The sequence below is a fragment of the Desmodus rotundus genome, unplaced genomic scaffold (genome assembly GCF_022682495.2).
Source record: "Desmodus rotundus isolate HL8 unplaced genomic scaffold, HLdesRot8A.1 manual_scaffold_285, whole genome shotgun sequence".
Lineage (NCBI taxonomy): Eukaryota > Metazoa > Chordata > Mammalia > Chiroptera > Phyllostomidae > Desmodus > Desmodus rotundus.
In genome coordinates, this window is record NW_026527352.1 from 13,438 (window position 1) to 40,928 (window position 27,491).

At 42.2% G+C, this 27,491-nt stretch overlaps 1 protein-coding gene across 6 annotated transcripts; it reads left to right on the forward strand.

Annotated features, from left to right (window-relative positions):
* The first annotated feature begins 906 nt into the window (after nucleotides 1–906).
* HNRNPM (heterogeneous nuclear ribonucleoprotein M) lies at nucleotides 907–26,293 on the forward strand. Of its 6 annotated transcripts, none has more exons than XM_053917798.2 (14): nucleotides 908–2,993; nucleotides 3,077–3,170; nucleotides 4,557–4,748; nucleotides 5,452–5,605; nucleotides 6,407–6,456; nucleotides 8,097–8,157; nucleotides 10,605–10,706; nucleotides 11,988–12,032; nucleotides 12,489–12,566; nucleotides 16,519–16,617; nucleotides 20,171–20,224; nucleotides 22,234–23,036; nucleotides 23,648–23,729; nucleotides 24,128–24,153. In XM_053917798.2, the coding sequence occupies exons 2-14, from the start codon at nucleotides 3,093–3,095 to the stop codon at nucleotides 24,136–24,138; spliced, it is 1,809 nt and encodes a 602-aa protein (XP_053773773.1). In that variant the 5' UTR covers nucleotides 908–2,993; nucleotides 3,077–3,092; the 3' UTR covers nucleotides 24,139–24,153. The 6 variants fall into 6 exon arrangements, with proteins under 6 accessions (XP_053773771.1, XP_053773773.1, XP_071076569.1 ...); XM_053917794.2 differs by lacking the exon at nucleotides 23,648–23,729 and adding an exon at nucleotides 25,871–26,293 and having other exon boundaries at nucleotides 916–2,993; nucleotides 24,128–24,179; XM_053917796.2 differs by lacking the exon at nucleotides 24,128–24,153 and having other exon boundaries at nucleotides 907–2,993; nucleotides 23,648–24,043.
* The last annotated feature ends 1,198 nt before the right edge of the window (nucleotides 26,294–27,491 follow it).

The window sequence follows — 27,491 nt, forward strand, 5'->3', positions numbered from 1 at the left end:
AATAAACTTGGGTTCTCTCTTCACTGGCTTGATATAACTTGGCATTTTTATTTAAGTGGAGACAAGGGCTATTGGTCCTCAAATGGCTGCTGTTGTTGAAGTAAATGGCTCTTAACACGGCTTCAGGAGAGGTCACAACTTTTTGGAATTGTTTTTGTTTTGTATGAGTAAATAAAGTCCATTTGTATGACTGTCCCTTGTCTGTGGTTATTTTTCAGTTTGCCCCTCAGGAGTGTGTGCTCCATGTTAAACTTACCAGTTCCTATTTCCTTTCTTCATCGCTCTACTGATTCTCCTCCTTCCTGTTTTGTGTAAAGTGCTGGTTCACATTTCAGGAAAGGGCAAGGAAGTCAAGGCTGTAGACTTAAATTTTGAACACTTGGCCTTCTTGCTTTCAACTGCCATGTAAATATATTACTAATAAATATGCCTCTCAAATTGTTAATTTTATTTAAAAGTAATTTTACTTTACATTTAAATATCTCCTTGCAATATTAATTTTAAAATCCTATAATTTTATTTTATTATTTTTAAAGATTTTAATTTTTTATTTTTAGAGAGAGGGGAAGAGAGAGAGAGAGAGAGAGGGAGAGAAACATCACTGTGTGGTTGCCTCTTTCGAGCCCTGCACCGGGCAACCTGGCCTGCAACCCAGGCATGTGCCCTGACTGGAAATCAAACCAGTGACCCTTGGGTTCGAAGGCTGGCGTTCAGTCCACTGAGCCACGCCAGCAAGGGCTAAAAATCCTATAATTTTAATATCCTTAGAACAAAAGAGTTAAAAATAGGCAGGACTTGTTGAGCCCATCCATTAAGGAGGGTTATTTTTACCCTTGTACTGCTAAATCAAACTGAGTTAGAGAAGACTTTACCACCACAAATAATCCTTTAAAATAAGAAGGGTATTTCTGAGAACAAAAGCTCTTTCTTGGTTTAGGAGATGCTGCATAGACACTGTTTTCTCCAAGTTAAGGCTTTACATTTCTGTTTTCTGTTTGCCGTCTTCAAGTTCAGCAGCCATTTAAATGGTTGGCTTGATGGATTTTAACACCTGTCTGGTCATGTTGGTCATGAATTGGCAATCCAAACCTTGAGGAAAATCTGCAGACTCTTTTGAAATGCTTTGTTTTTTTTTCCCCTTTGTGTAGATTAGAGTCTGTTTAATTGTTTAGATGCAAACTGAGCTCTAAATTCGCATTTATCTCTGTCTTCTAATGGGGACTTTGAGAAATAATAATAAGCCTGGCTTAATTCCCTGAAGAGAATCTAGATGCTGCTTTGATTTTGTGATTGGATATTCAAACATCACTACTTCTGACAGTTGTTGGGCCCAGTGCTGTGTGCAGGACCAGCTACAGAATTTGTGGGGTGTAGTGCAAAATGAAAATGTGGGCCCCTTGTTTAAAAATTAGGAATTACAAGACCACCACAACAGCATTAAACCAAGCACATAGCCCTCCTGAGTGCAGGGCTCTATGCTATTATACAGGTTGCCCACCCATATAGCCTGCAACGTTGTGCATACGCCTTTGAGCATATATATGTCCCTTGATTGAGCATTTGAGCTAAGCTTAGCAGCATTGCAATTTGTGTGCCAATTACCTGCTTTCACCAGTAAGAGTTTATGTGTAGAATTTTTCCTCCCTTCTCCCAAAAAATGAATCACGCAGACTTCTTTCCTATAGATTTGGATTGCCTTTAGTCATGAATGAGAGTCCAGACAGAGAAATTGATATGGAAATCTGTGGAAATAGTTTGTTTGTGGTGGGAGGAACATCAAGGACATATTGTTAATGAGTTTCACCTACCTTTACTGCACACCTGTAATGCCTAGTTCTGTGGTTTAGAGAATATGGAGTGTTTCTGGGCTTTCTTATAAGGCAGAGGCTCCATACAAGGTTGCTGATGATTGTTCTAAATTCCCATTGTTTTCTTGGCTTTTCTCCCTTGGTTTATGTGTCGTCTGGAAACTGATTTGTAGTTGGTGAGGTAACATACGTGGAGCTCTTAATGGACGCTGAAGGAAAGTCAAGGGTAAGTGTCTGAGAGAATTTCTTCTGTGGATTTACTACATGAAAAATGTAACTGTATGGTGGCGTGGAATCGAATGAAATCAGGAAGGCAGTGAGTGCTCATGTTACAGTAGCCACGTTTGATTTCGCCAAACATTGGAGTGGGGTGGGAAGGGATTTGCAAAAGGAGTCCCGCTTTTCCAAATGGCTGGCCAAAGAGCTTTTTGGTATTCTGTTTGGATGCCCAATTTTGATTACTGGGGACCAATTGTAGCATTGTCTCTTCGTTAACAGAGGAATTGGCTGTGTGTGAATTATGCATGGAATTTTAGTGGTGGTATATTAATGTAAAACGTGTGTTCTTGTCTAGAAAATGTTACTCTTGGTTGTTTGCTGAATTTGAAAGTTGTGTGAACCAAAGATTACAAAAAGTTGCCTCTGTGCCAGTAAATTGTAAAACAAATATTTAAAACCTGAATGTTTAAAATTGGCCTAGTTTAAAAAGAAAATAAACTATGTTCTGTCGTGGAATAGGATGGCTTAGAATAATCAAAAGGATGAGCTCAATTTATGGAAGGGATGGATTTAGGAGGAGTATGATAAGGACTTGATTGAATACAGAGGGAAGCAGATCTAAAGTTTGTGTGAGTTTTTTTGTTTTGTTTTTGTTTTTTGTTATTTTGGAGAACCTGAATTTAGGTCTGCTTATTATAACTTCAGCAACTGTAGTGCAATGCTTGTAATGTGCAGGAAAAGGAGATAATGAGGAGCCCAGCTTTTAATAAGGAAGGCTAGGCAAGACACTTCTTCAGCTTCCTCTTAGAAGGGTTGATTAAAAAAAACCAAAAAACAAAAAAACCCCTAACTTTGATACATACATCATTTTTATAACTATCATTGTTATTTACTATTTTTTTCTTTTCTTTTTCCCCCTTTCCTTGCTCTTCTGATTGGTCTGTGGCCTCTTCCAAAGGGATGTGCGTAAGTATTGTCTAGTTACCTATTAGCAATTGAGCCCTCAGTTACAGAACTGGTTTCACTCATTTCTTTTTGACTCTTCATAGTGTTGTTGAATTCAAGATGGAAGAGAGCATGAAAAAAGCTGCTGAAGTTCTAAACAAGCATAGTCTGAGTGGAAGACCACTGAAAGTCAAAGAAGTAAGCTCTTGAAACACTGGGTGATCATTTGTAATTGTTGAGTTGTCCTATTTGGAGTTGGGAAAAGATAAAAATAGTCCTGGACTATGTTTTAAGGAACAGACCAAACTCCTTCCTCCTCCTTCCTCCATATTCCTTCTGTTTTTAAAGAAGAGGATCAGTCACAGGCTTCAGTAGTCAATCCTATAAAAAGTTTGAATTAGTGGCTAAGTACATCCTAAGCGACTGGTGTGTTTTCTCAGAGGCACTCAAGCCTAACCTGTGGTTTTCTGTTGTTTTTAAAGGGTCTGTACCTACAGTTTTACCCAGTTTGACCCGTATTCTTGGCCCAAGTTTTTTTTTGTTTGTTTGTTTCTTTTTAAAAAAATTCCTATTACCCCCCCCCCCTTTTTTTTTTAAGATTTTATTTATTTATTTTTAGAGAGGGGGAAAGGGAAGGAGAAAAAGAGGGAGAGAAACATCGATCAGCTGCCTTTTCCATGTCCCAAGCTGGGGTCCCGGCCCACAACCTAGGCATGTGCCTTGACCTGACTGGGAATTGAATGGTGAACTTTTAGTTTGTGGGACAATGCCTAACCCACTGAGCCACACCAGTCAGGGCTCATCTTTTATTTTTTTTATTTTTTTATTTTTTTTTTAATTATCTCTTTAAAATTGAGTTTATTGTGACTAAAATCTTTCATATCTAATCCAAATTGAATGCCTGTTCTCCTTTAAGGCAGGGGGGGTTGTGTGTGTATGTGATTCAGTCCCTTCTGGACTTATTTTTACCTGTTTTTCTCGGAGGAAGGTCAGTATATTCAGAGGTCAGGGAGGAAAGTATTATAGGGTTTGTTCTCTTGTGTGTTGAAGGTGTGATACATGAAAGGGCAGGGAGTTTAATAGTGTCAATACTAGAGCTTCACAAACCTGTCCAGACTTTATACAGGAGTCAGATGCCTGAATAACGTGAAAGATGGAGTACCTTGGTGATCTTGAACTGTTTTCAGACCTTTGGAAAAATCACTGATGGGGTTTGCAGGGATTACAAAACCCCATGGAATTAGTAAGATTCAACTATACCAAGCCTGTGAAGATCTTATTTAAATCTGGAAGGTCTATATTAAGTCAACTAATTATGTCAAAACTCCCACTACACCACACCCCCTTTTATTTTATTTTTTACTTAGTTCATTTGAGAGCTAAGTTTTACACTGTTTCTTCCTTATTCCTTTAGCTGGGATTCTTTCTGGCCTGGTGGTTTAGTTAATTTGAGTTTTTTGTTTTAGATTTTGAGAAATGCTTTCCAAACAAACTCTCAATTTCTGAAATTTTGGGAATATCGCTTACTGTGCAAGCATGATTTCAGTTGTCACTGGGTCAGTAACACTTTTTTGCTCGTTTTAGGATCCTGATGGTGAACATGCCAGGAGAGCAATGCAAAAGGTGATGGCTACGACTGGTGGGATGGGTATGGGACCAGGTGGCCCAGGAATGATTAATATCCCACCCAGTATCCTAAATAATCCTAACATCCCAAATGAGATTATCCATGCATTACAGGCTGGAAGACTTGGAAGCACAGTATTTGTAGCAAATGTAAGTAAATGAAACAGTGTCTGAAGTAGAAAAAAAATCAGAACTTTTTGAAACAATCTTGTCAGTGTGTTAGAAAAGTAGATTTGATATTTGAGAAGAAAAACTTGAGAGGGTTATGTTATCTTCTTGATCTATTTTTTAAAATCAACTTTGGAGTTGGACTTGTTTTCTAATGACCACTGCAGTCATAAGTCCCAGGTTTGACTGGTCCCATGGGTCTGTGTTTACTGTGTTTTGCTAGTATTTATAAAAGTGGCAGCTGTGTCTGCATTCCTTGGTGGGTTTATTTAGGTGCAGGATAAAAAAGTTTCTGAGTAGAGATTATACACTGAGACTTCCCTCTTGTGTCTGGGATAAATGATTTTGCCTTTTGTTGCAAAGGAAAATATTTTTAAACGAAAGTGGGTTGGGGAGAGTGATGGTAAACTCTAAGAGAACAATTTTTTATTTTTAATATTTAGATGTAAGCATTATAAATGTATGCGGTGACTTAAGCTGTTCTTGCAGAGAAAAAGAGACACTAAATGGCAGTTAAAGACCATCTTGAAAAAGTCCTACTTGAAAAATTCCACTGTAGTCCATAAGTTTTTGTGACATATTTTTCTAATGCTTGTTCCAACCAAAGCATGTTGCATGCATGTAATAAAAATTGTTTTTCTTAGGACATTTACATTGCAATTTTCTTTCCCCTTCTCTTGATTAGCTGGATTATAAAGTTGGCTGGAAGAAACTGAAGGAAGTTTTTAGTATGGCTGGTGTGGTGGTCCGGGCAGACATTCTTGAAGATAAAGACGGAAAAAGTCGTGGAATAGGCACTGTTACTTTTGAACAGTCCATTGAAGCTGTGCAAGCTATATGTATCCTTTTACTGGAATTTAACTCTTGGTGAATGTTTATCTAATTGTTGTATTAGTAATATAGGTTTGTGTGTGGAAGTGGTAACTTTGTATACCACTATTTCCTGAGTGACTAGAGGAATGCATTTCTGTGGAGTTTGAAAGTTCTCTGGGATGAATTGATTTAGTCTTGTGTAGATAATAGGGCTGAGAAAATAGGCATATTCCCACGAGTGGTCTTTTTCTGTGATTTCTTTTTCGAGGAGTCTAATTTGAAGGGGGGAGTCCAAATAATATGCTGCTGGAGAGAAGTTTAATTATTGCATATGTGAGCCTTTGCAGGGCCCTCTCTTTCTAGTGGATTGCCATCATTCTAGAAGCAGCACTTATTTGTTATCCTATGCCATAGTGGAGAATACCACAGAGGAACACAGTCACTAAATTCAGGCAAGACATACTGAATGTTTTGCCCAGAAAACATGGTACTTCACAAATGTTAGGATACCTGGCCCGTTGGACACATACAGAAAACTGATGCCAGTGCTTAAGAGGATGGTTTGGCAAGAAGTATAAGGCTGTATGAATGAAGCTCTATACCTAAGGTGTAAGCTGAAGTTTACTACTTCTTTCCCCCTTGAGCTTTATTTTCCTTTTATTCTGACTTGAGAACCAAATACAAATACTTGAAATGTAATGAGGAATCAGAACTGCTGATAAATTCATTGTTTAGAGGGACTGGTACCGGTTGAATTATTTTTCTCATTTCTCTCTTGCTATGCATGTTCTTAGAATTGTAAGAAATGGCCTTAATTGTAATACCAGCTATGTTTAATGGCCAACTGCTGTTTGATAGACCAATGCACGTGAAAATGGTAAGTTAATGGGATCTCTTTCTCCATAATATACTCAAATAAGTCTAGCAGAAACATGGGATTATTTGAAGTGCACACATAGCCATTATTTATGGATCAGTCTAAGACAGTGATTTTGAACCAGTGGGTCACAAGACTATTTAAAACAAGCAATACCTAACTATAATCGAATTTATTAGGGTGACATTGGTTAATAAAATTATGGATTTCGGGTGTATAATTCTATACTAAATTATCTGATTATTTAGTCAGGGACATTGACCTCTTTTCCCATAGTTTGTCAAATTAAAAACTGACAACAGCACCCTGACCAGTGTGATTCAGTTGGTGAGGCATTGCCCTACAAAGCAAAAGGTCGCCAGTTCAATTCCTGGTAAGGGCACATGCCTGGGTTGGGGGTTGGGTCCCTGGTTAGGGGCGTGTATGGGGAGAGGCAACCGATCTGATTGATCTTTCTCTCCCTCTCTTTCTCCCTCCCTTCCCCTTTCTCTAAAAATAAAGAAGTAAAATATATTTTTTTAAATGACAACAGCCAACATAATAATAGCCAAGTGGTATGAATGAATCAAAATTACACCTTTTTTTGGGGGGGTCAGATTGGCAAAAAATATATTTTTTGGTGTGCCACAGAATTGCAGTAATCAGTTTATATAGGTGCCATGAGATGAAAAAGGTTGAAAATCGCTGGTCTAAGTTTGGGGTATGGCTATGGTGAGCACATCTATGACAGCTCAGGCAGCTCTCACTTCAGATATGTTTTTCTTTGCACAATTGGCTGATCGGCATGGTCAGGAGGTCAGTTGAGTATCCTGCTTGAGCAAGTGATCAATTTCAAAAGAATAGTTACATGTCTGGGTTTCCAATTTTCAGTATGTTTAGTTAGCATCATGCCTGTTGTGAACCTTATTAAGTCTTTGGTTTAGAGAGCCTTTTAAAGTTCTGTAGAAGTGCTTCAATATAAACATTGTCCCTGCTATGGCTGTGCCAAAGATAACAGTTAATACAAGCATGACTGGAACACGGTGAGGGCAATGTAGTTAGCACTCATATTCAGGAAGGAACTACAAAGGAACGTTCAGTTTTTAAAAAATAGATCATTGCACCCTGGCTGGTGTGGCTCAGTGGATTGAGTGCTGGCCCGAGAACCAAAGCCAGTTCAATTCCCAGTTGGGGCATCATGCCTGGGTTTTGGGCCAGATTCCCTGGTGTGAGGTGTGCGAGAGGCAACCACACATTGATATTTTTCTCCCTTTCTTTCTCCCTCCCTTCCCTTCTGTCTGAAAATAAATAAATAGAAAGGAAGAAAGAAAGAAAAGAAAGCCTGTTTGTGGGGGGCGGGGGGGGGGGATAAATTGCTTCATGTCATTTAAAAGTCCAAAAATGTGAAAAAGATAGTGTGAGAGAGTCTTGCTCTTGCTTCATGCCCAGGTCCTATCTTATCCTCCACAGTATATACATGAGTATATATTTTAATCCTTCCCTCTTTACACAAAAGCTTCCAAGAAATTGCCCACATTTCTTTTGATACTTGCATGGTATTCCACGGCGAGGGGGTATCAAAATTTTTCAAACTAGTCCTCTGTTGATGAGTGTCATTTCCATCTTTTGCCGTTGCAGACAGTCTTCTCTTTTTCTTTCAGGATGAGAGGGCCTTACCAAAGGGAGATTTTTTCCCTCCTGAGCGTCCACAGCAACTTCCCCGTAAGTGTCTCATTTATTATGTCTGAGATTTAGAATTTGATTTATACTGACCAGAAAACTGCAATTACTTGAACTTGTGCCATGTTATTCTGTAGTACACTTGACCATTCTTGAGGGAAAAGTTCAAAAGGGTTTTTCTTCTATAAATTTTTCTCAGGGTGAAAAATGAGCAGAGATTTACAATTTAGCAATGGTGGTTAGGATTACTTTGTGGTGCGTCAGGCTGACTGCCCAGGATGTAGAGGATGTAGTTGGACATTTTGAAAAGTGTCTTGGTGGGAATGAAGAATCCAGAACTGCAAAGGGAATTCACGCTAGGCTGCACTTGGGTTCAGAAAGATTTGTTATCACCGTATGGCCTAGCAGTTCCACTCCTAAGTACACTGTAGGAGATCTAAAAACTTACTTCCACACAAAAACTCATACACGAATGTTGATAGCAGCATGACTTCAGCTGATGAGTGGATAAGTACAATGTGGTAAACCTACACAATGAAACATGACTCAGCCATAAAAAGGAATGAAGTGCTGATGTTACAACATGGATGAGACTTGATTCCATCTATAGGAAACATCTGGAACAGGTGAATCTGTAGGCAGAAAGTATATTAATGGTTGCCCAGGGCTGGGGAAACGAGTTAGTGGAGAGTGACTGCTAATGGGAATGGGTTTTCTTTTTGGAGTGATGAAAATGTTTAGAATTAGATGGTGGTAGTAATTTCATAACTTGGAATATACTAAAAATCACTGCACTGTACGCTTTAAATCGGTGAATCTTATGGTATGTGAAGTGCAGCAATCAAAATTTTTATATAGGGTTATTTGCAACATCCAGGTGAACGGGGAAGGTTAGTTGGTAGATCTTCACGGAGATGGAAAGGGCATGCATTAGTGAAGCCCTAGGCACTCCATCTGGCAAGCCCACAGGTGAGCTGATCCGGCGCACAGACCACAGTGGGAGTGAGAGCCTGTTGTAGCATGAAGGTCGGGGAATTATCAGTGCAGGCCAGGCTAGCATGTGGGAAAAAGACTGTGGGGAGGATGGGGTAGGTGGAGGTGGGACCTGCTTGTGCTGTGTTAGGGCAGACTTCCCACTAGGTAAGGTGGTGGGGCAGGGCTGTTGTCAGTGCCTCTAGTCCTGGAGCAGTGCCTTAAGTTTGGGGCCCTCAGAGACTAGAACACTAGCTCTTGAGTGCCTTTGCAATTTAGGATAGAAGCATAATAGAGGCAGATGGGAGTTTGATGTCTTTAAGAGTAAGAGATGGCTTATGTGTTGAAAGTTAACAATTATATGTTGAAGGACGACATTTTTTGTCATAATCAGTGCGATCACTTGCAGTGATTATCCAAGTTCAGGGTGATGGCTCTTACTGATGTTCAGGGGCTGGGTACTGCTTGGCAACTTTGGCAGGCACGCATTGGGCCCCAGGGAGACCATTATCTATGGCTTTTGGTCTCTGAGCACATTTCAGAGGCTTGTCTTGAAAGGTGCTTTGGGGAGTAAGTAACCTTGGTGATTTCTTGCTTCTATTTCTGTGCAATTAAAAATGGGTGTTAATCAGATTAAATACCCATACTCGGGGGGGGGGGTGTATTGAATTTATTGGGGTGACATTGGTTAAAAAATTATACAGGTATCAGGTGTACAGTTCTAATACATTATCTGTATATCGACTATGTGTTCATTGCAAATCAAGTCTCCATCACCCTTTAATGCCCCCATCCCCTTTTCTGTCTCCCCCCACCTCCCTTTCTAATGAACTTTTTTTTTCCATGTAAAAACCACTTGCCTGGTCATGGTTTAGGCCTCAGACTAGAGCTTTGCAAGTGTCTTACACTGTCGCAGGCCTTGGTGGCTATTTTGAGGCCAGTCTGTATTCTTGGGTCCCTGTTTGTGTAGCATGGAGTTGAGGGGTGGGCTTCTGTAAATCCATTAACTTCATTGTTATTTAGCTATCTATCCGTGAGTTAAGAAGCTTTCTGGGTAGAGGATGGGTTCTGTAAATCCACTACCTTCATGGTTATTAAAACCAGCTATGGCAGAGTTAAAGCATACCTTATGCCCAGTGGCTAATTGGCTGGCTTTTATAACATTGATTTTTCATGGGAGAAGTACTTAGGCTACTAGGCTGGGAGGTGGAGGTGGGCATATTTGTGTGAGTTGTTCGTAATTCTCTGTAACTTGCAAATGAACTGATTTTTAGTTGCCCTTTTATATGTACAATAAAGTCCAATCTGTAATTGCATATAAGAGGTTATGCCTTGAAAAGGAGAACTCCTAAATGTACCAGTGTTGAGTTACGAATTAGACCCTGGGTTTGGTGGTGGTGGTGGTGGTGGTGGTGGGTGGGAATGGAGCGTGGTAGCTGTGACTCTTTGCCTTTGAGGGTCATGGTTTATTCTAAGTTAGTGGAATCTACACTTCTGACTTTCTCTTTTCCTTTCAGATGGACTTGGTGGTATTGGAATGGGGTTAGGACCAGGAGGGCAGCCTATTGATGCCAATCACCTGAATAAAGGCATTGGCATGGGAAACATAGGACCTGCAGGTGAGAATTACACTGTTGCCTTGATTGAGGATTTATGGGGAAGTTAAAAGTTATTACATAGTTAAAAGTATTAATTATTGGGATAATTGGACATTGAGTAATTCAAAAGGAATAAAGATTTAATTGGGACAACATTCCCTTCTTATCTAATTCATTTTGATAAAGGCAGTATTTTGTATTTTTTCTAAGTTGAAGTTTTTTTTCTAAAGCCATCATACTTATCCTTGCCTGACCTGAGCGGAGATAGTTAAGCCATTTGATGAAAGGAGGCAAGCCGCAGAGTTGGTCTTGCTCAGGGTCACACTATCAATTAGTGACAGAGACTGTAGGTCTCTGACCGTGGGACCACATCACTGCCGTAGTCTATTACCCAGACCCCCTTGGACTCAGGCCTTGCTGTTGACAGCTTCTAGAGGCAGGGGCATTGATGGATGCAAAAAACTATGGTGAGGGGCTCATTGCATGACAGCATAGCTGTTGTAGGCCACTGGACATGTGATGCACAGTGGTGTTCAAGAAGGTAAGAAATACCTAATGAATGAAAGCTTGGAAATGCAGAATAAACTTTAAACTTTGCTGTTTAGCATTTGCATTTCTCTGCAATGAGGCATTTATATACTGTGAAGAAATATTTTATTTTTATGACTTCAAACTTAGGTCTTTCTTGAAATCCTTTGAATTGCAAGATGGGGGCCTCTCTACCCTGCTGCTGTCAGTTCTGTATATCGCTTGTCTTCCTCTCAGCTTAAATTCTGGAGCTGACCCTGGTGGCCGGGGCCATCACCTCAGATGGCTCTGCTACTCTCAACCAGCACACCCTCCTGCCTGGCATCTAAGAGGAAGGCTGGGGTTGGGGGAGGAAGCCTCAGTGTTTTTTAGAACTGCTTTTTACTTAGAGAATTTTAGCTTTCAAAGGGATTTTAAATTGACTTCTTCCTAAAATAAGCTTCTAGTGAATGTTCCCTAGTCTGTACCTGATAATTAGATTTCGTGTTAAAAACTGTCTGCTTTGGTCATTTAATTAAACTACGTGGACTCTACAGAATTTTGAGTCATAAGGCTTTTTGTTAACAGAATTTTGTTAAAGGCTTAAATAGTTTTCCTGGAATGTGATTGTTTGACAGTCAATACGGTAGGGCTCTACCCCTCTTTTCTTGACAATTAAAATACATTAGTAATCAGGGATATTTTATACATCTGCTGGTTTAGAATTTCTTGTGTTTTTTCAAAATGTTACTGCTTTGATGTAATTTTAGTTTGCATTGACTTTTTCTTTTTAAGGAATGGGAATGGAAGGCATAGGATTTGGAATAAATAAAATGGGAGGTAAGAAATTTAAAATGAAGTACAAATGTAATTGCTTTTAGGTATGGTTTTCTCTCTTCTCCCCCCCTTTCTTTCTTTTCTCTTAAGCCCTGCATGAAATTCTCACTTTGGTTTCCAAAAAGTTTTAGTCTTGAAATTACTTCCACCTGTTGATCTTTCCAGTGTGTATCTTGGCTTTTGGGTCAGGCTTTCTCACTTACTGGCTCTGTGACCTTGGGCAAATCACTTCATCTCTCTGGGCCTCTCTTGTTTGTCTTTTCCTGGAGGGGGTGGATCAGACCAGATCAACTTTTTGAGAGCAGTAGCTTTTTTTTTTTTTTTTCCCTTAAACTTTGGTAAGTAAGTTCCTGGCAGAAAATAGAAAATGCCCAAATGAAACTTGTGAAACAGCTTTCTTTTCCTGATCAGTGTAAGTAGTCTCTTAGGGGTGGTGCTGAAATGCGAATTCTCTTTCAGGCATGGAGGGTCCCTTTGGTGGTGGTATGGAAAACATGGGTCGATTTGGATCTGGGATGAACATGGGCAGAATAAACGGTAAGACAAGTGTTGCCTCCTGCTTGCTCTACCTTGTGCTGGCTGTTGACTCTTGGGTGACCGTTCAGTAGCAGACCCATTTTAAATAAATGATTCTCCCCTTCCAATTTTTACTGAATCAGATGTCTTAAAATTGCCTTAAATATCAGTAAAATTGTAAGTCTGTATTTCAGAAGCTATACTTAATGGTAGGTGAGTGTTTATTCTCTTAGTCACTAAACTCCTGAGATGTCCTGTGTTCTGAATCTTCCCTAGTAATTGTCCAGTAAAATTTTAAAGCTTTATTACTGCCTGTTACACTAGGAAGTATTGTCTAGACACGTGTGTTTATGTTTTGCATACTTTAAAATCTTCTCCAAGTGTAAGGGATTAGTTTCTTTGGCCATTTTGATATTTATGCCTCCACTGGAGTGCTGGACTGATGGGTTCTTGATCATCTACTCTGATGACTCTTGTGAGCAGAGGCATTAATTTAGTTTTTACGTAATGCAAATTTTTGTGTATTATCATTTAAATCTTACCGCCCTTCCAACCTCTTAACAGAAATATAATGATAATAATTATTATAAAAGCTGTGTTTTCATTTAATCCTTGCAAGAACCACATGATGTGTAGGTACTGTTATCCCCATTTCATCAGAAACTGAGGCCCAGAGTGACTTGCCTAAGGTCACATGGCTTATAACGTTGGGATATAGACCCAGGCTGTCTGGCTCCAGAGTCTGGCTCTTAATATGCTTTGAATCCTGCCTTTTAGAATTGCCCCTAGCACTGGTGTCAGCCCCCTTCACCAGCAGGGCTGTTGATTGTGCCCTGAGAAACCTCCTTTCTCAAATCCTCTGGGTGTGGTGGACTCTGACCCCACCTGTGGAAATACTGCTTCCTTTATATACATAACATCCTTGGAATGGGAAGTCATTAAAGATTTGGGGTTAAACCTTTCTTTGCTGGTCTGGAAAATGGATAATGTGGAGATAGTATAGAGCAAGCATACCTTACTAGGATGGACATTAACTGTCAGCTGGAAAAAGATATTTTTGATGAATAAACTGTTCTTCATGGGGTACCTTGTTGTAGATGATGGGGAAAAGGTGTAGGAAGGTCCTCATCATGAGTTAGGAATGAAGGGACAAAGGTCTGTGTGGCCAGTGTGCTCTCAGGGTTGTCTGTGGTTTGTGCGTTCATTGGATTTTTAATAAAAATGATAACTGGAGAAGTCTGGCTTGATAAAGTATTTACTCAGAACAGATGAGTCATTACAAACGGGATTTGGGTTGTTACTTTGAGTAGACTGATGTGATTTAGTAGATGGAAATGGGGTGCTGAGCCACGTGGACAAAGTCGTGGTGACCTGGCAACTGGAATGAAGAAGTTACAATTCTGGGCCTGGTGGTTGGAGATTTAAAGTGCTGATTCTCGTGGAGAGTCACAGTGGAGGGATGTGTCTTAGGTTATGTTCTTAGATGTTCTGAGATACTGATTGGGTGGGATCAACTCCAGATAGAGCCCTTGAGTGCTGGGTCAAAGGAAAGTTTTGTGGGGGGGGGGTTGTTTTTGTTGTTGTTTTTTGTTTTAAAAATTGGAGAGAAAGAGGATGGGGCTGGGGGGACATTTTTGTTGTTCCACTTACTGATGCATTCGTTGGTTGATTATTGTGTGTGCCCTGATCAGGGATTGAACCCATAGACTTGGTGCATCGGGGTGATGCTCTAACCAGCTGAGCTACCCAGCCAGGGCAAGGAAAGTTTAAATCACTGGAAAAGTTGAAGATGTTTCGGATTTAATTTAACATTCAGTTGATGACCATAATGCATATATTATAGTCACAGGTGCTGACATTAGTCTGATTAGAACTTAAGATTCTTGGAGCAAATTAGTCAAATAGGAGATGTCAAATCTTGATAGAATGGTTGTAAAAAAAAGTAATATTTTCACATATCAAACAATAACTGATTTGATGCAGTATTTTGCAGTGAAGTAAGAACTCTCCTTCTCTCTGGAGTACTTTGGAGTTCTCACAGGGTTTCCTGATGCATTCTGAGGCCTTTGGCAATACCTTAATGCCTGCATATGACTTTCTTATCTGAAAAGGGTCGGGTGCTGCCTTCTTCATAGGCTTGTGATAGGCGTTAAAGGAGTCCTGCAGAGCTCTGTCTGTTACAGTACCTCCCTGAGGATTCTTTCCTGCCCACCAGACATAGGCTACCTACCTAGTTGGATTGATTCAGACTATGAATATAGATTCCACCATTGCCAAAATCTGCTGCATCTCCTTATTTAATGTTAGTCTCCTTTCTTATTAATGCTGGCTAGCCTCCTTACATATCTCTAATAGACTTGTTTACTTCATTGAAAACAGGGATATAACCATTTTTTTTTGTTGTTATGTAATAAAAGGTGTTTGCCTGATAGTTCTAAGAAGCAGGATTAGTGAACTAAATTTTTTTTTAGCCCTGGTCGGGTTGGAGTGTTGTCCCATATATCAAAAAGGTTGCAGGTGAACATCCCTGGTCGGGGCACATGTGACAGCAAAACTGATTGATGCTTCTCTCACGTGGGTATTTCTCCCTCTCCCTGTTCCCCTCTTTCTAAAAATGGGCAAAACATACTCTTTGGTGAGGATTAAAAAAATAATTTTAGAGAAAATTATTTTCTCTAAATAGGAGAAAAAGATTGAGAGATGCATTTTAAATCTTGCTTTGGCTGAATGTATAAGAAGATAAGTAGCCAGTGATAGGAATCATGAAAGGCTTTCTCAAGCAGGCAACATCTGTCACAGGGCTTTTCCCCACAGAAGCTAAGACTGTTGTTTTTATTTTTGTATTTTTTGTCTTTTTGTTGCCTGAAGTTTATGGTTACAGGTCAAAAGTTTTGTGGTGTTGTGTTAAAACACAAGTGAAGCCCTGACTGGTGTGGTTCAGTGGGTGGTGCATCATCTTTCAGACCAAAAGGTCGCTTGTTCTGTTCCCAGTCAGGGCACATGCCTGGGTTGTTCCAGCCAGGTCCCTCATTGAGGGTGTGTGAAAGGCAGCTGATCAGTGTTTCTCTCCCTGTCTTTCTCCCTCTCTTCTCCTCTCTCTAAAAATAAATAAATAAAATCTTTAAAATACCAGTGAAGATGTCTAGAAGCAAGGCCACTGTTTTTCTGCAGAGACAATGACCCTGTGTCAGAGAACTGTCCTGAACATTGGTTTCTGGTCTCAGAGGGTGGAGTTTGAGGAAGTAAGACCTTTGTTTTTTAAAAGACATTGTAAAAAATAAATGCTCCTGCTGTCAGTATATCCATTCCAGTTGTTGGTAGAGAAGTCCTTTTATATTGGGGGTGGGCGGGTGTGTGCATATATATATATTCAAATAGCTATGCTTGCATATTATAGCATGGGCTTTTACATTAGGGTTAGGTTTCAACCTTCACTTTGCTTTTTACTGTGCATGTGACCTTGGTCAAGTTGCGAAGTCATTTGAACTTCAGTTTCTTTGTAAAGGGGCAGTGGTGATGGAGGGTAATATAGGTGTGTGGGCTGGTTGTGAGGATTCCATGAAATGGTCAGGCATGTGGCAAGAGCCCCAGAGGTGTACCTGCTGCTGCTGGGACATAAGCAGGCTCTCCTGCAGCCTGCCTTTGATCCAACATGCTCTGCGGCCTCCCCTGCCAGTTACTGCAGTAGCGGGTGCTCAGCGGGTGCCCAATGTGTAGCTGTAACTGGAGTTGTGAATTAGTCCTCTTTCATGGGCTAAGGTTTTCAGGGGTTTGGTTGAGGTGACTTTTTTTTTTTTTTTTTTTTTTTTTTAAAGGAATAAAGGATGAATGTTGGTTTCCTGTAGAAAAACTAAATATGCTGATTTGGTGGTGGCTACTATGTGTGTCTATAAGAGTTTTTTTTTTTGTTTTGTTAATGTGTAAAATATAATGGTATTCCCGGAAAGGCCTAGGGTAATATTTTTTTCCACAGAGATGGAGCATGGCGTGGGTGGAGGATTTGAGAGAGACTTTGCCAGAAATGAGATGGGAATGTCTCGAAGCTTTGGAGAGCCCCTTGGCAGAGGAATGGGTAAGAAGGCCCCCTGGGTCCTGTGCTGGCAGGGTCCACCCCCTGGGGGTGCAGGTGCACCATGATGTCAGAGGTTTTTTTTTAAGGCAAAGTCTGCTGGTGTTCCTTGGCCTTTTTTTAAATTGTGTGTTTTATAGACCTAGATAAAAACTTCTGGTCCTTGAATTTTCTATTGCTATCCATAGCACTACTTTGGTCTTTGCAGGTGGCTTCTTGGTCCACATTGGTATGAGATTGTTTGCTAGCTGGGGAAGTTGAAACTGCTGCACTTACGTAACTGTGGCTCTCTAGTTCTGGTGGAGATTGTCAAGGCCCTGCCATGTAGGGATGTGGGTCTCTTTAGTCCAGGGTGCTGTTGCAGTCAACACGGACGATATGGTGTGCTTTTGAAAGAGAGTGGTGAACCAGAGAAGTGTTCTGATGTTGGAGGGTGTGGAGTATTGGCCTGTTGACATGCAGAGAAACTCTTTTGTTTTTGTTAGGCTGCAAAGTAGTTTTCTTCTTTACTTTACATGGGCATCTTCCCCTGTTTTGAGTTGAGGTTTTTCTGAGACCGTTTGCTTAATTCTTCTTCTTCATTAGTGTGTTGCAAGGAGATTCCTGGGCTCAGAAGTTATTTCTCTCAAAGGTAATTTAGAGCATGGATTTCCCCCTGTCCTTGCCCTGTCCTCCATTTTCACCTGTTTCTCACCCTGTACAGAGCAGATAAGAAGCTGCTATGTTATAGCCCCAGAGAGTGCTCAGCCTCTGTCTTTATGGAACACTACAGGCCAGGTGTGAAGATCTTTACGCTTTTTCGGTCTAGTTTGTATAAACTGAGCTGTTTTAGAACATATGGAGGCCGTAGAAAGAGTTGTCATTCAGCTCATTGGTGAGACAGGATTCTTAATTAATTCTGTACATTACTCTAGGACCCCCATCTTCTTTGAAGGAATAGATCAGAAACTACTCCTTCAGAGTAGACTTTTTTTATTTTTTATTTTTATTTATTGATTTTGGAGAGAGAGAGAGACATTGATTTGTTGTTTCACTTACTGATACAATCACTGGTTGATTCCTATATGTGCCCTGCCTGTGGATTGAACCTGCTACCTTGGCATATCGGGACAATGTTCTAACCAAATGAGCTACCTGGCCAGGACAGACACTTTGATGGAGACTTCTGTTTCACCTTTTTCCTGATTGTGGTTAGGTAACTTGAATGACTTCCTCACGTTTCACTAGACTGGTAGTGACGATTTACCTTTTTTCCCCCCCTGCACTTGCTTGATATGACCTTCATTCTCAGTTATTCAATTATTCCAAAGCTTTAGAATTTGGGAGTGAGTTCATAATCCCTATGTGACTAGGTCAGTTAAAAGTGTCTTATTGCCATGGCTGGTTTGTTTTTGTGTTTGGAATGGTAGAGCATTTTTTAAATGTTTAAAAATTATTGTCATTTGCTGCAAATACCAATTCGTGACCAGCTATAGTGAGAACAAGGTGGCATATGACTCTGCTCCCATGGGGGGCTTTTTTCTGCTCTAAACCCTTAATCCTTTGTTGCTCTGTGGTGCCTCTATGTGATGATGCTGTCGGCCCCCACCTGGTTCCTGCAGTGGCACAGTGGATCTGGTGAGGCTACTTCAGGTGGCTACAGAAAACTCGTTCTGACCTGGATAAAAATGTTATCTGCAAGCCTCGTTCTCTCCTGCTACTTTGGCACCTTCTGTGTGATCAAGCCTGTCATGTGTTGTAAAGCCTCCCAAAATGACCTTGGGCAAGAACAAGGGGGTTCTGGAATTCCTTGCTACTACTTGTCATCAGACTCAAGTTAGTAAAGAGATCTTTGTACCAAGTAAAATATTTGTCAGGTTTTTTAGAGTAGTTACCTGGATTGGTTTTCCAGTTTTTTATTTTATTTTCTGTGCTGTGTATTTGACAGTTGAATCATTTTGGTGCTCCTTTCTGTTGGAGGCTTCCTACTCAGTGTCCCTTTTCTCCTGTCAAGGCAGTAGATCTGTACTTGGTGCTGCAGGAAATATCGATAGATATGTGGTCCTTCACCTTGAGGGACATGGTGCACTGGGAGACATTGCTGAGAGTGGCTCAGGTTAGCACTGGAGGTCATTACATCCAAGTAACCTAGTAAGGGAGCTGGTGGAGGTGTTGATTCCCCCAGGCCCTTGGCTGCCATGTAAGCACCACACAAAGGTAATGGTTTTCTCGCTGTTCAGATTTGAAAAAGCACTGCCTTTGAAGGCTAATAATAGATGCACGCCGCACAAAAAGCCCTGGATCTGAGCAGGAGATGTGGTTTAAGCCAGAGGTTCAGCATAGGTAGAGGTGTGCTGGCACACAATGTTGGTCGGGTGTAGAGGCTTGGAGGTGAGGGTCTACTTAGGACAGGAAGAACAGATTCAAATTGGGAGTCAGAGCAGGGAGGGCTGTGAATGAATGCCCATGGAAAGAATTTGGCCTTTTCTCTTTAAATCAGTGGTGGAACCATTGTGAAGTTTTTGCGGGGAGTGGTTTGATCTAAGTACTGTTCTTGGGAAGTGATACTAGGCCTGGGCCTACTGAGCAGGATCATAGACTTCACAGTAGAATAAGCCCTGTACTGTTCTGCAGGCTGGATGAAGGTCTATTATTTCTCGGTGTACTTTATTACCTCCTGCCTTTAGCAGGTAATTGCAATACTAGAAACAGCTGTGTGGTAGGGTTTAATCTCTTTGTGATCATGATCATAATACTTGATGTGATATGTGGCTATTGTCTGTGTTAGTGAGCACACTTCCAAGACCAGTTTTGGGGTGGCACAATGCAAGTTTCTTATACATAATGAAAGACTGAGAAGAAACTTAAAAATTACCACTAATGATAGCATTTGACAAACATTAAAAAGTTTTGGATGAACTGTTGGCAAGTGAGCAGCAGTGTTTTCTGTCTTGGATGGCTGAGTGTGTTGGGGTTTTTATTTTCCTGAGGATTTGTTTGTCACTTAGTCACCATCACACCCAGCTCCTTCTAGGGGCCGATGGGCTCAGCTTGCTGAAGTACTTCTGTGCACAGTTTGTTAACTAGGTCACATTTCCAGTACTGCATGATGGTGGTTTGCAGGGTTTGGGGCTGTAAGTGTAGCTACAGCTTTAGTCTGCTAACAGTAAAGTGTTGGTTGGATCTGGGTGGGTGGGTGAGTGAGTGCAGGCTTTAGTCTTTGAGTACTGAGGGTCTGGACCAGCTTTTAGAAAAATTGCCACTGGCCCCATTCTTGTTCTGACTTTCCAAATTCACTTCATGGTGTATACTGGCTCCTGGCTCTGCTGGGCGCATTCCCAGATGCCCCTACCAACTGGGCCTCAGACTCTGGAGCTACGAGGGCTCCTCACATCATGACCTATCAAGGATTCTCCAGTTTTCCAGTAAAATGGTCTTGTCTGTGTGTGTATTTCTGAAACCCCCACCCCTTTCCTTATTAAATTTCTTAGTAGTATTCCTCTGAAATCTGTAATGAACAAATTTTTATTACCATAGAGAAATTTGGCTAATTATTTTTTCTTCCTGATTTCCTTAGAAATCCTAAGTAATGCACTGAAGAGAGGAGAGATCATTGCAAAGCAGGGAGGAGGTAGGAAACGCTTAGTTTTGCTGTTTTGATTTTTAGAATAGGCTGTTATTACCAGGGATAGTAAAGTGTAGTGGTGAAAAGCATGGGCTCTAAAACAGACTGCCTGGGATGGGAACCAGTTAATGCCTGGCTGTGTGACAGTTGGCAAGTTACTGAACCTCTCTTGATTTTTATACAGTAAAATGTGGATATAATAGTACTTACTGCTTCATAGGGTTGTTGTGAAGAGTAAATGAGTTAATACATATAAAAGTGTATTTACCTAAGTGCTCTGTGACCTCTGTTGGCCATTGTCATTATTATAATGTTTTCACATAAGTTGGGGGCTTTGTTTTCAATACTATAAAATTGTAAATTCCTAAAAGTAAATATTTTACTTGGTTATAAAAACATGCCACCTAATAACAAAAATGGTTAACTAAAATATATACATGTACTTATAAGAAACTCAAAAAATTATGAAGAAAGTAGATACCTGAAATCTCACTACCCAGCGATGATTGCCTAAACATTTTGGAATATATCTTTCCATTAATACACTTTTTAAAGTGGGTACTTAAAATGAAATTTACTTTTTTTCAGCCCGATTTATCCTCATGGGTCTGAGCATCTTGGTATTTCCTTGGTGGCTCCACTCGCTGGCATCTTCTCTAGTGGACTGATGTCTCCATGTGGGCACCATTTCTTCCTAGTTCTCTGCTGCTATTGGTGTCTTGTCGGGGGCGGGGGGCGGTCAGCCTCATTTCCGATGCTCTTGAGCATGCAACCTCCCCTCTCTTAAGTTTCTTACCTTTTTTACAGTTTCTGAGAAATCTCTGCTCTGAAAGTCTAATATTCTTTAAATTGTGCATATATTTTGCCACTTGGTGTTCTGTTATTCACCTAAGGTAAAAGGTATGAAGAAGGGGAAAGACTTTTGCCAGGTCACAATATTGGTCAGTTAGAACATCAGTTACAGAAACGGCTGAGTTTCCTCTTAATTTGCATCTTGGGTTGGACTGCGGCCCAGCAGCCCATTTTCAGAGGCAGGTGGCAGTGGTGGTGGTGGTGGTGGTAGTGATGATGGTGAAGGTGAAGCTTGAGTGAGAGGGCCTCACAGGCTCTGCATGTGGAAAAGCAGTGGCCAGTGTCCCTGGTGGTGGAGCCCAGATTCTCCTTGTCCAGAGTTGAAAGTGTCACAGAGTCGTCATGCACTGCTGATTTGCCAGCATGTGTTCAGCTGAACTGTGGCTGTGAGGGACAGAGCCTGGGCCTCTTCCAGAGTCCACTCTGGTGCCATTGGTTTCTTTTCCTCCAGAGCCAGCAAATTTACACACAGGTCGGTTGGTGGTTTCCCTGACAGAAAAGGTTCCCTGCAAGTGGCTGGCTGTGTTCATTTAAATACAGAGGATCTATGTTAGTGATTGTTTTTTTTACCTCCTCTTGCTTACATGGCTGTATAATAGCTTCTCTGTGCCCTTGGAGATGCTAAGGAAATGCAGCCAGATTGGCCACCAGCAGGGCACCTTAGAGAGGGATAGGTTGGAAGAGGATAACGGTGGTGAGTGATTTTGAATTGCCACCATGTAAAATCCATGACACCAGGTTACCATCTGAGAGTGGCATTTCTGAGCTTTCCCCCTGAGGTGATTTCTTGGTGTCTGGTGGTGGGGAAATGGCAGTGTTCTCAGGAATTGACAGCCATGTCTCACAAAGTTTGTTGTTATAAGTACTAGCACTTCTGAATTAACATGGACAACATTGTCTACACGAGTCCTCCAGGGTTTGTTTTTTTCCTTTTTAAAGTTTTATTATGGAAATTTCAACTATGGCACAGAAGTAGGGAAAACGATGTACTTATTGCCCAGCTCTAAAAGTTGTCAACTTTTGAGGGGTGTCTAAATGATAAATTATTGTGGGACTTAGCTTATGAATTGTGGGTGAGCTTGTGAATTGCTCGGGCCTCTGCACCCAGGTCACCATCCTGACACAGGTCCCTTATATCTGTCTGTTTTGTGTCCCTCTTTCAGGTGGAGGTGGAGGCAGTGTCCCCGGGATCGAGAGGATGGGTCCTGGCATTGACCGCATTGGGGGTGCCGGCATGGAGCGCATGGGCGCAGGCCTGGGCCATGGCATGGATCGTGTGGGCTCTGAAATCGAGCGCATGGGCCTGGTCATGGACCGCATGGGCTCTGTTGAGCGCATGGGCTCCGGCATCGAGCGCATGGGCCCACTGGGCCTCGACCACATGGCCTCCAGCATTGAGCGTATGGGCCAGACCATGGAGCGCATCGGGTCTGGTGTAGAGCGCATGGGTGCCGGCATGGGCTTTGGCCTCGAGCGCATGGCCGCACCCATCGACCGTGTGGGCCAGACCATTGAGCGCATGGGCTCTGGTGTGGAGCGGATGGGCCCTGCCATTGAGCGCATGGGCCTGAGCATGGAGCGCATGGTGCCCGCAGGCATGGGGGCTGGCCTGGAGCGCATGGGCCCTGTGATGGATCGCATGGCCACTGGCCTGGAGCGCATGGGCGCCAACAACCTGGAGCGCATGGGCCTGGAACGAATGGGCGCCAACAGTCTTGAGCGCATGGGCCTGGAGCGCATGGGCGCCAATAGCCTGGAGCGCATGGGTCCTGCCATGGGCCCTGCCCTGGGCGCTGGCATTGAGCGCATGGGCCTGGCCATGGGTGGCGGCGGCAGTGCCAGCTTTGACCGTGCCATCGAGATGGAACGTGGCAACTTTGGAGGAAGCTTCGCAGGTTCCTTTGGTGGCGCTGGAGGCCATGCTCCAGGGGTGGCCAGGAAGGCCTGCCAGATATTTGTGAGAAATGTAAGTGGATCTTCAGCAACCTCTCTGTGGTATGCACAAAGGGAGGGGGAGAGATAGGAAGTTGGTAGGACTGAATGTTGGCAGGTCAGAGTCAAGAAGTCATGTCCTCAGAAAAGGAGCTGAGTAGCATGCAAGGCTACCTTGTAATTCTCCCCAAAGTTTAGTTCTGGTAGGATATGGGAATGTGAGAGCCAGCAACACTATGCAGCAAGAATAGTGGGTTCTGTAAAACCCACTGGGCTTCTCTGACTGCTAGATGGAATGGTGAGCTAAAGAACTGTATAGTTTTGTTTTGTTTTAATTTATTGACTTTTAGAGAGGAAGGGGGAATCATAGAAACATTGATTTGTTCCATCGATTTATGTATTCATTGGTTGATTCTTGTATGTACTTGAACCCGCAACCTTGGTGTATCAGGACAATCCTCTAACCAAAGAGCCACCCAGCCAGGGTTGAGAACTCTAGTTTCTTTACTTTTTATGATTTCTAATTTTATTTTCACAGAGGGGGAGGGAGGGAGAACAAGAGTGAGAGAAACATCAATGTGTCAGAGATATATTGATTGGTTACCTCTTGCACACCCCCAACTGGGTACCTGGCCTGCAACCCAGGCATATCCCCTGACCAGGAATCAAACCAAGGATCCTTGGGTTCACAGGCCGGCACTCAGTCCACTGAGCCACACCAGCCAGGGTGAGAACTCTAGTTTCTTGATTGATCCCTTGGCTTGAAGAGCCACTAAACCTTAGCATGGCAATACAGAGGAAAAAGTTATTTGTACCAAATTGACCACCCTTAGCTCCTATTCTGTGGTTCTGTGGCCAGAACCACAGGCAGCTAACTGTACATTCTGCTCTCTGTATGATGCTTGCACGGACAGAGAAAGCCACAAGGGGGTGAACTTGGTATGCTAGTTTAGAACCCCATTCCATACCAACTTGTTTTGTTCTGTTGAGATCACAGTTTGAAGATCAGCTAGTTTCTCTGTGTCACAGGAATTCCTTTTTAAGTCACCTTTAGATTACATAATGATGTTTATGCATTCGGATTTGGTTGGGTCACTCATCAGTCTCTTCTTTTTTTCCCATTAGCTCCCATTTGATTTTACTTGGAAGATGCTAAAGGATAAATTCAACGAATGTGGTAAGTGTTTGAGAAAGGCTTTCTAGGTACTTCCAAATATTGTGGCTTCAGAAATCTTAGCTTGTTGATAATGCATTTGAGTTATTCAGTGAACCTTCTGTCCTAGTCTTAGCCACTTTTATTACACTAGAGGGCTGATGGGAGTTGCCATTTTTCTGCTTATGCAAGTATTCAAGCAGGTTGAGTTTCCTGTTATGTGTCAGATACTTTTCACATGTGTTTTCATTTCATCCTTAACCTTTTTTCTCCTTTTACAGTTTTTGAAAGGAGATAGAATTTCCCCATTTTATAGATGAGTCAGGCAAAGTCATGTTCCCAAGGTCACATGGCTTCTAAGCAACAAACCTAAATAAAATGAATACATCTGAGACAATGAGACAAGGTTACTTTCCACCACAGTACCTACTTGGGTTGTGCCCCAAAGAGCACTTGCCCAGCAGGTCCCATGGTCTGTCTTTGCAGGCTCTGGATACAGTAGCTTGTGTGTGTGTGAGACTGAGGGTCTGTGATTGTGGTTTTCCAGCACACCAGGCAACCATTCTGGAAGACTCACTTTGTGGCTAAAAGGAAGTTAAGTTGTCTGTGGGTGAACCCCCGACCCTCACCCCCACCACTTCTCTTTTAACCATCTCAAGTGGAGGCCCAGCCCTAAGCTGGAGTCCAGGTGGCTTGCTGGATTGAAGCTTCCGTGGTATTCTCATTTCCTGTTTCAGTAATGGCTCGGATTTCACCAAGGTTGCTGCTTGTCCTAGTTCTTCTCTCAGGTCAGCTATTGAGACATAGCCTGCCTTCTTGACCTTTCTCCCCACTCCTTAATTTCCACATTATAGTAGATACTCTGAAAAGTCAGATTGGATCATGTAACTCCCCCGGTCTCAGATACCTGGAAGTGACCCTTGGACAAGACAAAAGTCCATACTCATAGGCCCTTTTACAACTCGGTCCCTTCCACATTCATCTCCCTCCTTTCTCTGAAACCTGAGTTGCAGGTGCTGTTCTCCAGAAGTGTTCTGTTGAGAACTGTTATCAGCAAGTCTTCCTCTGAATTTAACTGTAATTTCAGAGCTTTCCTGTGAGAAGCCCTCCAGGATGTTGATCTAGGATACTCTAGAGTTGTAGTCCCCTAGCACTGACTACACTGTCATGTTCTTGCAGTCAGTGAAGTAAAGCTTTCTGTGGCTCTTCTGTGCACTTATTTCCACAGTGCTTGACACATACCTGGACACTTAATCTGTGCTTGAATATCTGAAACTGCTTGTTATTTATTATACCGCTTATATTTGGACAGTGCAGCAGTGTCCATCATATTGGTGATGGCCTTGTAAATGTGTTGGTGTGGTATATTGAAAATGAAGCCTCTGTAAAAATTTGCTTATAAAGTTGGATTCACGCAACCCTCCCCCTTTTGTTTGTAATTCTTCAGAGTGTAAAGTCCTATATTTGTAGCTGCCAGGAAGGCTTATCATGGGGCTTGTCAGATTGTTGTCCTGTTGGCAGAAGAATGGCAATTGGGTTGAGAGCTGTTGTAGCTGGGTCCCAGCCACTGTGTTCTGGGCGTTCATGCACCAGGCACTGGGGCCACTCTCCCTGTTAACTCGGTCAGAATTCACAGGTGATTTGGTCTGAGTGGAGCCCAGATTGGGCTGAGCTCTGGTTTGCCTGATGATCTCTTCTTTCCTCCCTGTGCCCAGGCCACGTGCTGTATGCTGACATCAAGATGGAGAATGGGAAGTCCAAGGGGTGCGGTGTGGTTAAGTTTGAGTCGCCAGAGGTGGCTGAGAGAGCCTGCCGGATGATGAATGGGATGAAGCTGAGTGGCCGAGAGATTGACGTTCGAATTGATAGAAATGCTTAAGCGGTTGCCTTTTTTAAACATCAATACCAGACCTCTGAATTTGTATTTTTTCTTGTTAACCATTTTAATTTGTTGGCTGGATGTATAAAGATGTTTAAAAAATTCAGTTGCTTTTTGGGGTAATTTGAATTACTTTTTTAATGACTGGGGTTCCATTTGACTGTTTGCATTGAGATTGCAATGTGCGCGATTTTTTTTGTAGTTGTGGCATCTTGTTGACATCAAATATGACTTTGATAATAAATACCAGTTCCTGAAAGCTGCTTGCTTTTTTGTGTATGTTTGTGGGGCCACCACCCGAGGGTTGGGGCAAGGAACCACTCATATATATCCTTTCTGCCCTCAGAGCTGTGAGCACCAAGAGCCTTATCCCCATTCTTCCTTGGCTGTGTGCCCTGCTACGTTAGGAACTAACTTGATAGAATCTGAATCCTGAGTGAATTTGAATCCCTTGCGCTGCTAATGGAGCAGTTGACTGTTAGCTGTCCTGGAAGCCATCCAGTCCCCCTTCTGTGCAGTTTCTGTGAGGGGCACAGACACTGTATCAGGTCCATTTCCAGGTTGGCTTCTGTCTTAGTCTGCCCTGGCTTCTGTAACAAAAGTACCATAAGCTGGGTGGCTTATAAACAACAGAGATTGATTTCTCACAGTCTGGAACCTGGGAAGTCCGATGTTGAGACGGGCTGCTTTTATAAGGGCTTTAGTAGACCTACATGCCTCTCAGATTGGGAATTGGGTGGGTGGGGGCAAATATTCAGTCCATAATAGCTTTTCTTCAGTAAAACTGTGCAGGGTGTGAGTTTCTGAGCATATTTAGTCCTACAGAGGTTCAGGCTGAACTTTATACCTGGGCTCTGTCAGAACTGGGTCCACCTGCCCCCCCAACACTGCTAAAATGTGACCTCATACATAGGTCCACTTGGGCTGCAGTTGTTTGCAGCCGGTCACTGTTGCATTTGTCCCTCTCCACCATGGCTGGCTGCTGATGGGGATCTGATCACAAAGGCACTCAAACCTTCAAGTCTAGCAGCGTACTAGTTTCCTTGCTGCCTTTTCCCTGCCACATTTTCTCCTTCCTGGACTTTACCCTGAGGGGTGAGAACATGAAGGATGGGGTCAACCCCAAAGATCCCTAAGTGTTTGATCGTGGCTCTACTGTGTGCCAGTTGGGAGGGAAAGAAAAGACAAGCAGCAATGATCACTTTAAAGGGACTCTATGGTTCATGTACATGGTCAGGCATGAGCCTTGGTACTTATTTTTATTGATTGATTGGCAAGAGAGGAACATTGATTTTGTTGTCCCGCTTAGTTATGCATTCACTGGTTGCTGCTGCTTGTATGTGCCCTGACCAGGGAGTTGGACCTGCAGCCTTGGTGTACCAAGACAATGCTCTAACCAAGTGAGCTACCTGGCCAGGGCAGCCTTGGCAGTTCAGTGACTTTCAAGCTGGGATCCA

Excerpts from the sequence above, each read along its gene's own strand:
- HNRNPM (XM_053917794.2), top strand. The coding sequence starts at position 3,093 with ATGGAAGAGAGCATGAAAAAAGCTGCTGAAGTTCTAAACAAGCATAGT. Across the intron at positions 16,618-20,170 it reads GCCCCTTGGCAGAGGAATGG|AAATCCTAAGTAATGCACTG; the intron begins GTAAGAAGGCCC and ends TGATTTCCTTAG. Across the intron at positions 20,225-22,233 it reads CATTGCAAAGCAGGGAGGAG|GTGGAGGTGGAGGCAGTGTC; the intron begins GTAGGAAACGCT and ends TCCCTCTTTCAG.